The sequence below is a fragment of the Psammomys obesus genome, unplaced genomic scaffold (genome assembly GCF_907164565.1).
Source record: "Psammomys obesus unplaced genomic scaffold, mPsaObe1.curated_primary_1811, whole genome shotgun sequence".
In the NCBI taxonomy this organism is placed as follows: domain Eukaryota; kingdom Metazoa; phylum Chordata; class Mammalia; order Rodentia; family Muridae; genus Psammomys; species Psammomys obesus.
The window spans coordinates 14,415,342-14,431,884 of NW_026596051.1; the positions used below are offsets into that span (position 1 = coordinate 14,415,342).

The 16,543-nt window shown below is 58.2% G+C and overlaps 2 protein-coding genes across 3 annotated transcripts; one reads left to right on the plus strand and one right to left on the minus strand.

The window, feature by feature from the left end:
* Positions 1-998: 998 nt before the first annotated feature.
* On the plus strand, positions 999-6,047 carry Gas2l1 (growth arrest specific 2 like 1). Of its 2 annotated transcripts, none has more exons than XM_055624097.1 (6): positions 999-1,154; positions 1,910-2,562; positions 3,731-3,838; positions 3,927-4,023; positions 4,110-4,281; positions 4,616-6,047. In XM_055624097.1, the coding sequence occupies exons 2-6, from the start codon at positions 1,930-1,932 to the stop codon at positions 5,628-5,630; spliced, it is 2,025 nt and encodes a 674-aa protein (XP_055480072.1). In that variant the 5' UTR covers positions 999-1,154; positions 1,910-1,929; the 3' UTR covers positions 5,631-6,047. The 2 variants fall into 2 exon arrangements, with proteins under 2 accessions (XP_055480072.1, XP_055480071.1); XM_055624096.1 differs by lacking the exon at positions 999-1,154 and adding an exon at positions 1,161-1,491.
* On the minus strand, positions 6,041-8,924 carry Rasl10a (RAS like family 10 member A). Its single transcript, XM_055624098.1, has 3 exons — positions 7,716-8,924; positions 6,835-6,959; positions 6,041-6,622 (listed from the first exon to the last, which is right to left on the minus strand). The coding sequence occupies exons 1-3, from the start codon at positions 7,932-7,934 to the stop codon at positions 6,355-6,357; spliced, it is 612 nt and encodes a 203-aa protein (XP_055480073.1). The 5' UTR covers positions 7,935-8,924; the 3' UTR covers positions 6,041-6,354.
* Positions 8,925-16,543: the final 7,619 nt, after the last annotated feature.

The window sequence follows — 16,543 nt, forward strand, 5'->3', positions numbered from 1 at the left end:
CCTGGTCTACATAGGGAGTTCTGAGTCAGCTAAGACTACATAGTGAGATCCTGCCTCAAAAACAAAAATCCAAAATATTGATTTAATAATAATAGTAAATAAGCCTCTCTGTAGCTTCCATGTCCTTTGAAAAGCATGGTTCACAGGGTACTATATGGCCTGCCCTATTGTCTCTACCACTCCAACCTTGCAAGCCTATCCACTTTTCTTTCTTTCCTTCATCCTTTCTTTCTTCGCTTCTCTTTTGAGACAGGCTTCCTCAGTGTGAAAAACCCCCTCTAGATATCTTCCACCTTCCTCCCTCACCTCTTTCCTTGATCTGAGCTAAAATTACAGTCTTTACACACACCCACAGACTCCAGATTCTCCCCTCATGCCAGGGTCACCTGCTCTACTGACAGATGTAAGCACAGAGCTGGCTGCTGGGTGAGACTCGGCTCACAAAGTAGGTGTTCAGCAAATGCCCCTGGTCCTCGAGAGTGTTCCCTAACAGCTAAAATCAAGTGTCCCCCCCCCCCCCCCCCCCCCCCGCTCCCTCAGCTGCTCTCCTGATCTGGGGGAACTTTGTGAAAAGCTCTAACCCAAGCGGCTGGTGGCGCCCTGAGACGGTCCAGCGACAGCAGGAGGCAGGATTGCCCAGATCTTCCGCGCTCCTCCTCAGGCGTGGAGTTGCCCCTGCCACGCCCCTCCTTTAACTTAACCCGCAGCCACCTTCCAATCCCTGAGCCTCAACGTCCTTGTCCCCCTAAGCTACTGTCCCTAGCCATTCTGGACGAAGAGCACCCGGTTATCTGGCCTGCAGATATCCACTCGAGACGGAGGTGACTCTGCATTCCCGGCCCCTATCGCTTCCGGGACGGCCACTGTCACCGAGGGAGGGCAGCTGACGGGATCCGAACCCCTCCTCGGAAGATCCAGGCTCCGGAGTCAAAGGTCCGAAGGGCGTCTTCGCCAGGCTCGGAGCTTAGGGCCCGAACGAGGCACGGCCCCTTTAAGAGCGCGGCCCCGCCCCTTCCTGGCCGGATCCGAATTCCAGGGGGGCGGGGCGGAGCGGGCGCCGGGATGCAGCGAGCTCGGGCGGCGCCTGTGTGCGGCGGCGCGGCCCGGCTCGGCCCCGCCGGGGCGATGCTCCCCGCGGCGGCGGGGTGAGCCAGGTGAGCCCGGGGGACCCCAGGAGCCCCGTCCGGAGGGCCCGGAGGTGGGCCGGGCGGCGCAAGGCCTCCGCTTCCCGGGGCTGTGTGACCTTGACCGACCGCGCACCCTCTCTGGACCAGGCCGCGAGCACTGCGGAGGCTCGCGGCGTCCACTGGTAGTCCCGGCTTTGCAGGCACCGGCTCGGGGAGGCTGCTCGCCGAAGGCGGGGCCTGGCTGCGTGACCCCCTGCCCCGCGACCTTCAGCAAGCGCCTGCCCTCTTTTGCGCCTCGGTTTCCTCATCTGTAGAATGGAGACGCGGTCGCGGCGCAGCCAGTGGCGCGGCCCCTAGGGCACGGGTGAGGGAAAGGCGGGGACTGCGGGCTCTCGGCTGATCAGTGGAAACAGTCCCTCCGTGGCCCTGGGCGAGGCTCCTCTCCTGTGTCACCCTGCCCACGTGTATTCCTGTTTTTAAGTGGCATTTCTTCCTCGTGGATGCCAGCCTGTCCGTAGCCACACACACGCACACACACACGCGCACACACATACACACACGCACACACACGAGCCAGCCAGCAAACATAAACAGTAAGATGGTGTCGGTTTTATTGAGTGCTTTGAGGCAGGTCATGGCACTCTGAGGACAGTGAGCCGCCGCGTTTGCTCACGGCCTGCACGCAAACTTAGCGTTTTCCTCTGAGTGGCAGGCTGGCGGAGGTGGACCTTTCCGAGCCCTGGCGGGTCTTCACAGCAAAATCCTGACTTGTGTCCCCGCAGTGACTCCACTGGCCCCGGGCATGGCGGACCCAGTGGCGGGCATCGCAGGCTCCGCGGCCAAGAGTGTGCGACCCTTCCGATCCAGCGAGGCCTACGTGGAAGCCATGAAGGAAGACCTGGCCGATTGGCTCAATGCCCTCTATGGTCTGGGTCTACCCGGCAGTGGTGACGGCTTCCTCACCGGGCTGGCCACAGGCACCACCCTGTGCCAGCATGCCAATGCTGTCACCGAAGCTGCCCGGGCTCTGGCTGCTGCCCGCCCAACCCGAGGTGTAGCCTTCCAGGCACACAGTGTGGCGCCTGGCTCCTTTGTGGCCCGGGACAACGTGGCCACGTTCATCGGCTGGTGCCGGGCAGAGCTGGGCGTGCCTGAAGTGCTCATGTTTGAGACGGAGGACCTGGTGCTTCGCAAGAACGAGAAGAGCGTGGTGCTGTGCCTGCTGGAGGTGGCCCGGCGTGGGGCTCGCCTGGGCCTGCTCGCCCCCAGGCTGGTGCAGTTCGAGCAGGAGATTGAGCGGGAGCTTCGGGCCACCCCTCAGGTCTCCAGCGTCCCCGCTGCTGAAGAGGACGCCCCTGAAGTTGCTACCGCACAAGAGGCTCCCGCCCGCACACCACGCATGACACTCAATGACCTTCGAAACCTCGACGAGCTGGTGAGTCTTCTGAAGTACGCATTGGGTGGCCCCTGCCCACTCCCCCCAGCTGGGGGCCAGATGTCACAGCTGATGCCCACGCCGTCCCTGAGCCTCCCGGACCCCCCGCCACCTGCAGCCTGCCCCACATCTGTTGACCGCCAAGTGTGTCCCTGGCCACAAAGAAATGGGTCAGCCCAGAGAGGCAGGGGTGCTGAGGCCACACACCCCAGCTGGGTCTGAGGCCGATAAAACCCAGCCCTGGCACGAGCTCAGCTTCTAGTATTAAAGGAGCAGCAACAGAGTTCGGTGCATTCCTTCACTTGGAGGCCGGTGGCCGTTGCGGGGGCACCTCGTTAGCACAGAGGTGCTAGGCAGAGGCACTGGCAACCTCAGACCTGGGGCCGAGTGGCTGCTCCCCCTGTCTGAGGCTAGCTGTGGGGGAGCTCTCGGCAAGAAGGCTGGTACACTCTGGAGACTGGCTCTGGGGAGCCCCCTTACCTCTGCTGCTGAGAACAAGAAGGGTTGCTGGGAACACAGGAGGCCTCCAGCTCCCTACGCCTTTCCCAAGCCCTAGGTCCCTGCCACCCCCGCAGCTGGACCAAGAGTTTCTTTCTTATCAGGAGCTTAGGACTGTGGTGTGCCTGCCCAAGAGTCAGGCGCCCCGTGCTGGGGGCAGAATGGATACCTGGGCCCCCATCCATCTCCAGCCTGGGCCTGGGTCACCCAAGGTCCCACCGGCTCAGTCCCTCTGGCGACACCCCGCCGTGGTAGGGAGGAGGGTAGGCTTCCCACACAGCCAGCCTGGCATCCCCTGCCTCCGTCCACATGCGTGCAGTAGCGCGCTTGCCAGGCGGGGCCCCTTTGTGGCTGTTAGTGTGTCCCACACGGTACCCTCTGGTAGGCGTGCTCAGCTGGGAGCATGGGCGCCCCGCACTCGTGGTGTCTGGGCCGTGGACCTCAGCAGTGAGTGGGTTATGGACGGCGTTCAGAGTGTTTCTTCCAGGGCACCGTCCTTGGCCTAGCCTCTCTTTCTGGTTGGCTTCCAGTTCTCAGAACCCTTACAGCGAACAGGCGAAAGGTCCCGTGTGGGAGGGCGGAGGCGTTTCCTCCTGCGGGGCAGCTGCGGTTAGACCTCAGGAGGAGGGACTTGACCCTTGACCTTCAGCCTTCTCTTCTTCGGCTTCAGGTGAGGGAGATCCTGGGCCGTTGCACCTGCCCAGACCAGTTTCCCATGATCAAGGTCTCTGAGGGGAAGTACCGAGTGGGAGACTCCAGCTTGCTCATCTTCGTGAGGGTGAGTGGGGTGAGGAGAGGAAAGGCCCAGTGCAGCGGCCCAAGGGGGGGGCTAGAAGGCCCCCAGTGACCTGCCCTCCGGCCGACAGGTGCTGAGGAGCCACGTGATGGTGCGCGTGGGTGGCGGTTGGGACACACTGGAGCACTACCTAGACAAACATGACCCTTGCCGCTGTTCCTCCACCGGTAGGTGCGGGTGGGAGTGTGGGCCGCCGGTGTGGTGGGGGGGGGGTCCGGGGCCTGCCCCTCACTCGCAGTGTCCACGCCCACAGCCCACCGCCTGCCCCAGCAGAGGGCCGGGACCTTCTCCCCGCAGAGGGGATCGCCCACTCCCAGCCCCCGCCCCGGTAGCCCAGTTCCTGGGAGTGAGCGCCGGGGCTCCCGGCCCGAAGTGACCCCCGTCAGCCTGCGAAGCACAAAGGAGGGGCCTGAGACCCTGCTCAGGTGAGGTGGCGGAGGCTCGCCCAGGAGCTGCCAGGGCCGGTGGGGGTAGGGCGTCCGTGGCGCAGTGACTCACAGCCTGGGAAAAGTTCCCGTGCGTGGGGGCGGGCCCGGCTTTCCATCTCCATGGCAACCCAGACAAACCAACAACACAGCTGGGGCGGGCGCCGGGTGGTGGCCGGGCCAACCCAGGCGTCGGAAGCCCGGGGCGGGGAGCCATGGCCTCAGCCCAGACGGTCACTTGTGCCTGGAAGTCCCCTGGCAGAGCCCGGAGCCTCGCCGGCCGGCTCGCTCCACCCGCGCCAGTGATGCCCGTCTCTCTCGCTCCCCGCCTCAGGCCCCGAGATCAGCTGCCCCCCCTCCCCCGCTCCCGCCGCTACTCCGGGGACAGCGACTCCTCAGCCTCCTCGGCCCAGAGCGGCCCCCTGGGCGCCCGCAGCGACGACTCGGCCACCGGCTGCCGGAGGGAGTGGCCCAACCACCGGTTGACCCCCGGGCTCCCGGCCTCCCCGAGACGGCCGCCGGCCCCTCGCAGCCAGTCTCGGGACCGGCTGGAGCGGGGACGGCCCCGCGTGGCCCCGGGGGGCCGGGGCACTCAGCCGGCGGCCCCCAGCCCAGCGCGGCGCGCCCGCAGCCAGAGCCGCGAGGAGCAGGCCGTGCTGGTGGTGCGCAGGGACCGAGACGGGCAGCACTCGTGGGTGGCCCGGAGCAGGGGTGGCGGCGGATCGGGGGGTTCTGGAAGGAGCACCCCGCAGACTCCACGCGCCCGCAGCCCCGCAGCCCCCCGGCCTTCCAGAGGCTCAAGCCCAGGCCCAGAGCTGGCTGCCACGCCCGCCAGCGCCTTCCGCACACCTCTGCAGCTTGACCCACAGCAGGAGCAGCAGCTGTTCCGGCGCTTGGAAGAGGAATTCTTGGCCAATGCCCGAGCCTTGGAGGCTGCTGCCAGCCATAACCCTGACCCTCCAGCTCCGGACTCCGCTTACTGCTCATCCAGCTCCTCATCTTCATCACTCAGTGTTCTGGGTGGCGGCAAGTGTGGCCCCCCCGGGGAATCGGGCCGCACGGCCAATGGGCTGCCCGGGCCCCGCAGCCAGGCTCTGTCCAGCTCTTCCGATGAAGGCAGCCCCTGCCTTGCTCTAGGGGGGTCGCTGGATGCAACCAGGAGTTCCCTGGCTGGCCCAGAACCCTCACTTACCTGGGCAAGGGGGCGGATGGACACACAGCCAGACCGCAAGCCCTCACGCATCCCCACCCCTCGGGGACCCCGCCGCCCATCAGGAACCGTGGAGCTCAGGCCTTGGCGTGCCCTGCAGTCGGTCACCCCAAGGACCGAGCCAGATTCTTCAATGTGATGGACTGGCTCAGCCACACGCACACCCATTCCATTTTCTTTGTGGCCTTAACCTACCCTCTGCATCAGGGACAGCCCCCCTTCCACCTCTTGAGCACCAGACCTCATGGGACCAGACCCCACGGGACCACATGGCACAATGGGAAACCTATTGTACATCCGGTTAGGGGGATGAGCATTGCTATTTAATTACTAATACTATTGAATGCCTTAGAGGAGGCCGGGCCAGCCTGGTGTCCTGAGGACCTGTGTGTGGTCCAGTAAGCAGAACCTCTGACAGTAAAGTTTTGCTCCAGCTCCTGTTTTGGGGGGGACCGAGCCTTCATTATGTTGGGGTTCTAGAGCTAACTGCCTGGAGGAAAAGCCTCATTGCTCTCTTACCTGCCTAATCCAAAACAAGAAACCCTTAAATTGTGCATTTAAATTGTTTTTATTACCTGGTAAGGCATGACTTAAGTGTCTCCAGTAGCCAGTCCAGCAGTGGAGAGGCAGGTGGGTCAAGGCTACGTAGTGAGAGACCTTGTCTCAAGGTGTCCAGGAAAGCGCCAGGAGCTGTGCGAACGCTTCTAGTCACATTGATACATTCAGATCCTTTCCATCTGTGATTGTGACCCAGTAAGGTCTCATAAAACTGATCTGTTTGGGATCAACCAAACAGTTGGCTGGGTCCAACCAAAGTCAAAGAAAAGCCCGAAGTCTGGGTGGGAGCCCGCTTTCCAATCGAGTCACATGAGGCTGCAGCGCGCTGGGTGCAGCGCCCCCTGCAGGCGCAGGGCCGGATGCGCAGGACGCGTGCGCACCAGAGCACAGCGCAGGAGCTCTCGGAAGAGACGCAGCACGTGCCAATTGTATTTGGCTGAGCACTCGAGGTAGCCGCAACGCCAGCCCCGGCGAACTAGAGTGGCCAGTGCACGACGGGGTCCGAATCGCAGCCGCTGGCGGTCCCACTTGTTGCCCACCACGAGGATGGGTGCCTCTGGCGCGCCCGCCGGCCTGGAGGCCGGATGGAGAGGAGAAGCGCCTTGCTGGAGACTCCACGGCCAAGGAACCCTCCCCCAAGGGTGCAATTGTGGTGGGTCCCCTCCTACGGCCGCGGACCCCCGGGCGTGAGGCAGACCCTCGAATGGGCACAGAGCGTGACCCAGAGGCGCCCGGACAGAACTGTCTCCCCCAGCGAGCCCTCCACCTGCGGCCAAGCCCCTCACCTGTTCTCCGCTATGCGCTGCCTCAGGGTTTTCACATAATCGAAACTGTCGGGGCTGCAGATGTCGTAGACCAGTACAAAGGCGTCCGTGTCCTGCCAGCTCCAATCTTTAGGGTCCGGCGACTCCTAGGGGTCGAGTCTGGGGTTTGCAGCAGATCCTTCCACTCCACAGCCCCGCAGTTCATCCTCACACCCCATCACCTCTCAAAACTCGCCCTACGCATCCTCCCGCAGGCCAGACTTGCCAGCTGTGCTGATCCTGTGGGTCCCTACGGCCTGGGCCTCCTGTCACACTACTGTCCCCCAGCCCGTGCTGCTACCTTTAGTTGCCCCGTGCCGGTGGATCTGCCTCCCACCGGCCAGGCGGGACTTGACCGCCCCAGGGCGGCTGTTCAGATGGAGCCTCCGGCCTGAGCACCCACCCGCTGCCCTTTCCCCCGTCAACGTTCTCAGTTTCCTTTACCCGAAGCTTCATGTAGCCCCCAGCCCCTCTGTGAAACCCACAAAGGCACCCTGCGCCAAAGAGTGGGAGCCTGTCTGGGGCTTGGCACAAATCACTGAGGTTTCGCTCCAGGGCACAGGAACGAAGGAGCAGTGGCTACTCCTTCGAAAGGCTACTCCTGTGCCCGGTCCTGTCTGTCACGGCGGCTCAGCTCAGGCAGTGCTGTGCCGCAGGCTGGTCCAGACACCAGCCTAAGCAGCCAGGGAGATAAGAAACGGCCACAGGAGCAGGCGGCTCACACAATACACCTACACACACACACACACACACACACCACACATACACTTCACTCTCAGGCGCCCCGGGTCAGTCCACGTGGCCACGCACGTGGGCACCAAGCGCGCACGCACACACACCCCTGGCCACCCTCGAACTGCTACCTCGAGACTTCTAGGGCTTGAGCCGGAGCCAGTGATGTCACCATCGCGGATGCTCAGGTCGTAGACAGCGCCGTCGAGCAGCACGGCGGGCCGGTAGAGGCGGGGGCCGTCCGTGGGTCGGTGGCGCTCGGGGTAGTCACCGAACAGGAACTGGCGGATGATGGCGGTCTTGCCCACTCCCGGAGCACCCAGAACGGCCACCCGCAGGCTGCCGCCCATGGCTGGCCCGCGCGCCCGGCGCCGGGGAGCTTCATGAGCCGGCCCCGCGCTCTGCGTGCCCTGCCCGGGACGCTCGCGGCCAAGAGGCCAGGCCCGGGCACCGAGCGGGCGGCGGGCGGCGGACAGCCCCGCAGCCCCGCAGGCTGAGCGCTCCCGGCGCGGTGCCCGCGGCTCCGGCCCCTCAGCGCTCGGGCGACGGCAGCCGCCGCCCCAGCCTGCCGCGCGGGCGAGCCGGGCCTCCTGGAGGCGGAGCTGAGGCTCCGCCCCTCCCGGGGAGGGTCGCGGCTCGGGGACTGCCCTGGCCGGTCGCCCCGTTAGTGCCTAGGTCCCCGGGTGGGAGGTGCTCCCCTCAACGGCTCCAACAGAAGCCCCTTGGCGCCACCTCCGCGCTCCTCCAGCAACTGCTGGCTGCAGCCTGGTGGTTGGCCAAGCCTTGGAATTCAGGCCATCCGGGGTCACAGCCGACCCCAGGCCGAGTGACCTTGGTCGGATCGTCGCATTGCGCTTTGGATCCTTGTGCCTGCGTCCACCGAAGACCGATGGCCCCGAGGCTTCCTCCTGCTCAGTGAGACCCTCAGCACCGAATCCTTTTCTGGCCTTTCCCCTGCGTCTTCTTTGAACCTGCAGCCTCCGCCTGGTCTTCTTGGTTTAGGAAGGAAGAGCCTGAAGCTGCAGAGAGGCGGCTCACAGTGAGGTCTGTGGGACCCTGGCCCGGGCTGCCTCTTCTCGGAGACCCTTCCGCCTTCGTAAACCCACAGGGACAAATGGCCAGAAGAACTGATTCAGAGAAGAGGTTTGAGCCCGGCACACAAGTCTCGGCTTAGCAGCTCGGCTCCAAACCACTATCTCAAACAGGTTGGAGGTGATGAAATAGATCCTCGGGTCACTGCACAGAGTCCCTCACAGGAGCGCATCATGCTCCGCCTCCCGGACAAGCTCCGAAGCTGGGACAGTTCGGACAGCCTGCGATTGGCCCAGCCTCCTCCTGGCTCTTCCACACGTTGGGAGGAGCCCCCAGGCCTCTGCCCTCCACCCAGGTACTGTGAAACTCAAACATCTGTCTTTGCACTAGCCAACGCTCTCATTTGTTGGTCTAACCGGCTGCTGGCGTGCTGCAATGAATTTAAAAAGAAAAAGAAGAAATGACTCCCCCTTAGGAGGGAAGATTCTACAGCTTGGATCCAGGCCTCTTAAGGCACCAACAGTGTGTCCACCTGGCCTGAATGAAGCCGAGGAAAGGGCAGGAGAAGCTAGCCTGTGAAGGGGAGGGAGGCGCCCTCCCACAGGGAGCGGGTGACAGTAGCTGAAAGGAGGCGTCCTCCCAGCAGTGACAGCAGCTGGAGGGTATTCTTGAACACCAGATTCTTTTCCTCTTCCCAGCGTGGACTTTGGGCCTGGTCTGATTTCATTCCCTGCTTCCACCACAAGGGATGTTCTAGGCCTTTGAGTTCAGAATAGACAGCTGGCTTCTCTTTTTCCTTCCCCCTCTTGCTGAGTTTTCCTAGAATGACTCTTCTTCCGTTTACAGGTTTCCAGGCTAGTGGGGTTTGTGAGGTGCTTTTTGCTTCCAGACACAGAAGGAAGTCAATAGGTTCAGCTCCTTCCTCTTAGTCACACAGCAGGGGCAGAGCAGACACCTGCCTGGCCTCACCTGGGGCTCTCTGTGCTCCTCCGCCCAGCTGTAGAGTCCTCTAAAACTAACAGCTCAGGTTTCTTGGCTGGGTGCCCATGGCTGGGCTTTCTCGGGAGTTGCAAGCGTCTTTGTGGGCAAGGCACCTCTGGGCCCGTGGCCTCAAAATGTAATCCTGAAGCCTCCGACTTTCTAGTGCTGGATTACGTGTGTACAACAGCGTACCAGCTTTCACGCGTGCTCGGCACAGTGGGAGATGCTGTCCCTGGGACCAGGCTCCCACAATCCCTGCATTCTCCTGGGAGACTTGAACACCAGAGTTACCAAGGGCACTTCCCAGCTCGCCAGGCTGGTGTAGCTGAGCCCCGAGCCCAGCCCTGGCACCTCAGACAACAATGGGAAGGCCACTCTCAATCTTTTTTTTTTTTCAATATTTAAAACTTTTTATTTTGTTTGCTTTGGGGTGGGATCCCTGGAACTGTTACAGAGTGTTGGGAGCTGCCATGTGGGTGCTGGAGATTGAACCCAGGTCCTCTGGAAGAGCAGCTGATTTTCTTAACCACTGAGCCATCCCTCCAGGCCCCTCGATCTTTTTTTTTTTTTTTAAGATTATTTATTCACATATGAGTGCTCTGTTTGCATGTATGCCTTCATAACAAGAGAGGGCATCAGATCCCATTATAGATGGTTGTGAGCCACCATGTGATTGCTGGGAATTGAACTCAGGACCTCTGGGAGAGCAGACAGTGCTCTTAACCTCTGAGCCATCTCTCCAGCCTTTTTTTTTTTTAAACGTATCTTTAGATCTATCCTATTGACCTTGCACCCACATCGCTTCTTCCTTTCTAGCCTGGCAGTCCTGGCAGCTTAGAGCACTTTACCACATTCTACCTGTAATCATGACACCACACCCGTTGTCCCAGTACATACCTCTCTGGGGTCTAAATGGCAGTCTCCTACGGCTCAGACACCCGGCACCATGCTGTCATCACCAGGACCAGATCCATGGTGGCCATCACCTTCCTGACTTCATAGTCATCAGGCGCCATGATTCAACTCAGGCACTGAAGTGGGGCCTTGGAGGCTGGAACCCCCTCCCAGAGATGTCATCTGTGCAAACTGCTTAGCCTCTGGAGCCTCTGTAGTGGAAGTTTTGGGGTCTTTAAATTTTTAGTTATGTTATTGTAAACATGTTTTTGTTTTAGTCCCAGGTGTGGGATGTGGGCTGATTCAAATTGTCCACAACAGCAGACTATTTGCCTCATGCGGGTTGTGACAGGGGCTCTTTGCTAGCTCAGATATTTTGATCTGAGGCCTCTGAGAGGGAATAAAGGCAGAGCCCAGAGAGAGATGGAGGCTCCAAGAAAGAAGGCTGCTGCTCCTGTTGCTGCTGTTGCAGTTTGACGGGAAGAAGTTGGAGATCTCCTAAAACAAAGACTGGATTTGCCCCAAGGAACCCAATGACCCTAAACAGCAGGAAGTAGCTAAACAGTAAGAGTTTAAAAAAATGCACCGCAAGACGCCTCGGTTTCCATGTCTATAAAAGCAGTGGCAACCAGGCTGATGGTGTGACCCCAGAAGACAAGGAACTGTAGAGCAAGGCCTTGCTCAAAACAAACGTATAAGAAAGTAAGTCATTTTATAACAGTCTGGACCGCACAGGGTGGCTGTGGAACACAGAGAAAAAAACAATGGGACAGGGGGCAGAACTCCATTTTATTTATTTTGTTTTGGTTTTTTTGTTTTTGTTTTTGTTTTTTTTTTTTTTCTGTGTAGCCTGGGCTGTTCTGGATCTCCCTTCATAGATCAGGCCGGCCCCAAACTCACTGAGCTCTGCCTGCCTCTGCCTCCCGAGTGCTGGGACTAAAGGTGGGCACCTCCATGCCCGGCAGTAATTCCATTTTATATGTAAGTGGAAAGAAGTGGTGGTCCACACAGCAAGCCGGCACACATGTTTTCTCCATCTGTCAGCTGTGAGGGCCACAGTGGCCCCTGCATAAAAACAAGCACGTTCAAACCCAGGTCTTGGTGGGGACTCTGTGTTCAATGACAGGAACAAGGCTCTTTGAGAAATGGCCAGCTGTAAGATTGGGACGGGACAAACATGACCCAGAATAGCCCGGGCAGCCAGGACAAAGAGGAAATGCCAAAACAAATAAATTAGCACAAGGAAGGCATATCAAAAGGACAGGAAAGGGCTCCTGGCGGCTGGAGCTGACCCAGCCGCCGCTCTGCCACGGCGTGGTGGCTGCAGACTTGCCCAGGGCAGGAGCCGGGCAAGGTGGTGTGAGCCTGTGATCCCCACACACAGGAGGCTGAGGTGAAAGGATTATGAGCTGGAGCCCCCGTCTAGGCTGCGTAGCAAGACCTTGTCTCCAAAGCCACAAAACAGGGGTGAGGAAGATGGCTCCGTCGGTGAAGTGCTTGTCGAGTGAGCGTGAGGACCTGAGTTGGGAAGCCCAGCACCCACAGAAAATGCCGGGTGAGGCCGCGTGCTGCAACCCCAGCTCAGGGGACTCGGGGACAGGAGGATTCCCCAGACTTAGACATACAGTCTCAAAAAAAAAAAAAAAAAGATGGAGCGTGGCCTCCACATGTACCTACACATGTGTGCGTGCTCCCCCCACACACGTGCACACACACAAATGAACATGCGCACTCATACACGAAAATATATAACCAAAAAAAGATCACAAAAACTCATCCGTGAGTCCAAACTGATATAAATGATTGAGTACACAAACAATCCCAGGAGAATAAACAAGCCTGAGGGGTGGAGGCTATGACCCCCCCAGGCCGGGAGGGACGGCGCTGCCCACAGCACTTGCTGGCAAGGGCCTGGCTGCGTCCCTAGCTCTAGAAAAGAAGGAAGTGTTCGAAGGAAGCTGGGCATGACGGTGACTCAGGCCTTAACCCCAGTGCAGAGGAGGCAGAGGGCAGAGGCCTGCCAGTTCAGGCCCAGCCAGGACTGAGAAGAGAAGGGGGTGGGGAAGAAAGGCAGGACAGAAGGGGAATCAGGGCAGGTGATTTCTTGCCTAAAATGTGCAAGACTCTTGCTTAATCCCCAGTGTAGACGAACAGGAAATCTGAATTTTATGTTATTTTTGTTTGAACCCAAGTGTCATGTAGCCGTCAGACTCCTGAGCCCCTTGTCTCAGCCTCCTGAAGCTGGAATGGCCTACATGTGCCAGCATGTGCAAGAAGAATTTCCCCCCTTGAGACAGAGCCGCAATATGTAAGGTTGGCCGGCCTGGAACTCACTGTGTAGGCCAGGCTGGCCTTGACCTGGTGGCAGCGTCTTCCATCTGAACCCTGGCCTAAGCGGCGTCTGTCGCCACAGCTGGCCTTCCCCAAGCACACCTATCTATTTCCTTACGTGTATGTGTAGTATGAACACGGTGCGAGCACCCGTGCACGCTAGCCTGAGTGCTCTACCTGTCACCAAAGCCAGAGCGGGATGTTGGATGCCCCCCTCTGCTTTTCCATATGACCCTTTTAAAAATATTTTTATTATGTTTAACTTGTTAAAAAGGTCGTGTGCAGTCAGGCGCGGTGGTGCACGCCTGTAGTCCCAGCACTCCTAAGGCGGAGGAAGGTGGCTCTCTGTGAGTTCCGGGCTAGGCCTGGTCTGCGCAGTGAGACCACGGCTAAAAGGCCAAAAGCTGACCAACAATTGCGTGTGGGGATGGATGTGCAGGTGGTTTTGGGGATGACAGCAGGTCCTTGCACGGGCTAGAACCTTACCGCTTGAGCCCTTGGGATCGTTAGGAAGGAGCCAGCTCTCCAGAACAGTAGATGCAGTTGATGACATCCAAATAAGAACACAGTTTTCCCCCACAAAACACTAGCTAGGTCTGAATCAATCGGGACATAAAGGTGCTATTTTGCAGGCAAACCGCCAAAGCCCCAATCCCAACAACCTCCTCACAGCTGCACCCTTGCCGGGAGGGGCCGCCCGCATTCACGGTGGGTTTTCTCAATACAGTTGATTGAAGCAAGAAAACCCTCACAGGTGTGCCCAGGGGCTTCCTCTCAGACTCCAGCCCCAGGCAAGCTGCCAACCAAGATAAAGCGTGGCAGCCCTGTCTGCAGAGAGCACCTCAGGCAGATCGACTCTGACGACGGGCATCGCCGGGCCACAGGCGGGCACCTTTGTGATTCTGACAGCTAAGGCTGAGGACTTGCCACATCCCTGCAACAGCTTCCTCCAAACAGGCAGGTGACAACGCCATCTTACTGCATTTGTTTTCACTTAATTACTTAGATAAGGAAATGATTTGAGTTTGTTTTTTTGTGTGTGTGTGTGTGTGTGTGTGTGTGTGTGTGTGTGTGTGTGAGCCATGCCGGGAGTGTGGGGGCCAGAAGACAACCTTCAGGCGTAGTTTCTCTTCATCTGCCACATGGTGGTGGAACTCAGCCTCCGGCTTGGAGCACACTCCTTTACCTTTGACTTAACCGCCGGCCTACTTCTCCCGTCTTGGGGAGACAGGGTCTCATATGGTCCAGGCTAGCCTCAAAGTCACCATGTAGCCGAGGAAAGCTGAACTTCTGAGCCCCCTCTCCACATCTCCACATGCCAAGTTGCTAAGAGTCGAGGTGCATGCTACCGCAGCCAGCCCGTGTTCAGAAACCTCTTCTTAGATGTACCTTTACGTCATGTGTGTAAGTATTTTGCTTGTGTGTGTATGTGTGCACCATGCGGGTCCTGTGGAGGCCTGAGAAAGGTGTTGGATTCCTGGGAACTGGAGTTACAGATGGCTGTGAGGCGCCATGTGGGAACTGAAACTGAGTCCTCTGGAAGAGTTCTTTTTTTTTTTAATATTTTGTTTTATGTGCATTAGTGTGAAGGTATCAGATCCCCTGGAATAGTTGTGAGCTGCCATGTGGATGCTAGGAATTGATCCCTGGACCCATTTGAAAGAGCAGACAGTGTTCTTAACCACTGAGCCATCTTTCCAGCCCCAGAACAAGTGTTCTTAAGCCTTGAGCTCTCGTACCAGCCCCAATACTGTTGTTGTTTTGGGTTTGTTGTTGTTGTTGTTGTTGTTGTTTGTTTGTTTTTGAGTCAGGGTTTCTTTGTGTATCCCTGGCTGTCCTGGACCTGGCTGGCCTTGAACTCACAGAGACCCTTTTATGTTTGCCTCCTGAGTGCAGATTCAGGCAATTTCTGTGAGTTCAAGGTCAGTCTGGTCTACATAGAGAGCTCCAGCCTATCCAGGAATACACAGTGAGACCCAATCTCAAAAAAGAAGAGAAAGCCAGGTGTGGTGGTGCATGCCTTCAGTCCCAGCACTCAGACGGCAGGGACTGCCTAATCTACAAAGGTCAGAGGTCAGCCTAATCTACAAAATGAGTCTCAGGACTACATAGTGAGAACATGTCTCAAAAAAAAAAAAAAAAGAAAAAGAAAAAAGCAGCTAAATAGATACTAGATAATCAATGGTATTGCTTCCCTCCTTTGGGGAGAGGCGCAGTTTCCTTTCTTTATTTAGTGCTGTAATGGTGCCCAGGGCTTGTGCATTTCAGTGCGCAGTCTGCTCAGCCCCTCCCAGCCGCCACAGTTTCAGGTGGAACTTTCCTACTCCTTTTATTGCAGGCACCTGGATTGAGACAGCATCCCTGCCTGCCAGTGGCTGGCAGGGTGTGGCACGGTGTGGCAGGGTGTGGCGAAGCAGCATTGGGACTCACAGGAGACGAGAGTATCCCTGGTGTTCATCCGCTGGCCGGGACTGCCTAGAGACCCTGAGGTAGGTCAGTCTGCACACACAGGGAATGAGCTCCAGAAACTGCTATCCAGCAAAGGAGCAATGGGGATGAGGATTTACTCAGCAAAAAGCTGCTTGCCTAGTCTTCCTCAGGCTACCCTGAGTTCAAATCTCAGCATGAGAAACTAACGGCAAAAGCATGGCAGAAATGAGCCAGCAGCGGTCAAATGCTGCCGTCTGTTAGAAACCCAAATCTTGCTGGGCATTGTGGCACACGCCTGTAGACTGAGAAGGACTGCGGCAAGTTTGAGGCCAGCCTCAGCTACATAATGAGGCCAGCAGGGGCCACATGGTGCAATCCTGTTTCAAAAAACAAGCTTCAAACAAGCAGCTAAACAACCCCACTTTAACTTCCAGGAAACTAAGGCCTGAAACAGTACGGGAGGAGCACTGGGTGGTGGTTTTCCTGCTTCTCTGAGACGGCAAAGCCCACGAGCATCACAGGAGGCTTGGAGAACTGGGTCCCCTGCCTCAGTTTCTCCCTGGATGTCAGTAAGCCTTTGCCATACCACATATGCCACCGCTTTACCTCCTTCACCTCCTCCTTTCTTTCTTGTTATTTTTAAGTTTTTCCTATTTATTTTCAAAATCTTTGTGTGTATTGTTTTGCCTGCGTGTTTGCCCAGCATCTGTGTGTGGTGCTGTGGAGGCCTGAGGAGGCTGTTAGATCTCCTGGGACTGGAGTTACAGATGGTTGTGAGCCTCTGTGGGTCCTCTGGCAGAGCAGTAAGTGGCGCTAACTCCTGAGCCATCTCTGCCGCCCCTGTTCTTTTTTTTATTGTTGGTTTTATTCAATGACAATTTCATACATGTATGTGCTGCAGCCTGGCGCCGCTTCCCCCATCCACCTCCCACTTTCACTCCTTTGTGTCTTCTGATTACGGAGGTCCCACCTGCATGGGTGCAGAGCTGTTGACCAGAGCACGGGCAATCACCGGCTACAGCACTGCAGACAGTGGAGGGCAGGGCTCTGCGAGCCCCTCCTTCCTTCATGCCCAGATATCAACAGGCCCAGCCTCGTGCAGACACAATGCAGGCAGCCTTGGCTGCTGTGGCCTCATGATTGCAGCAGTCATATCATGCCCAGAAGGTGGACTTTTCTGGCCCTCAGTATCATCCGCCAGCATTTAAAAAGGTTTTTAAAAATTGTGTACATGTGTCAGTATGTGGGTACAGACATTTGAGTGAAGGTCCCCATGGAGTCCAGAAGATGC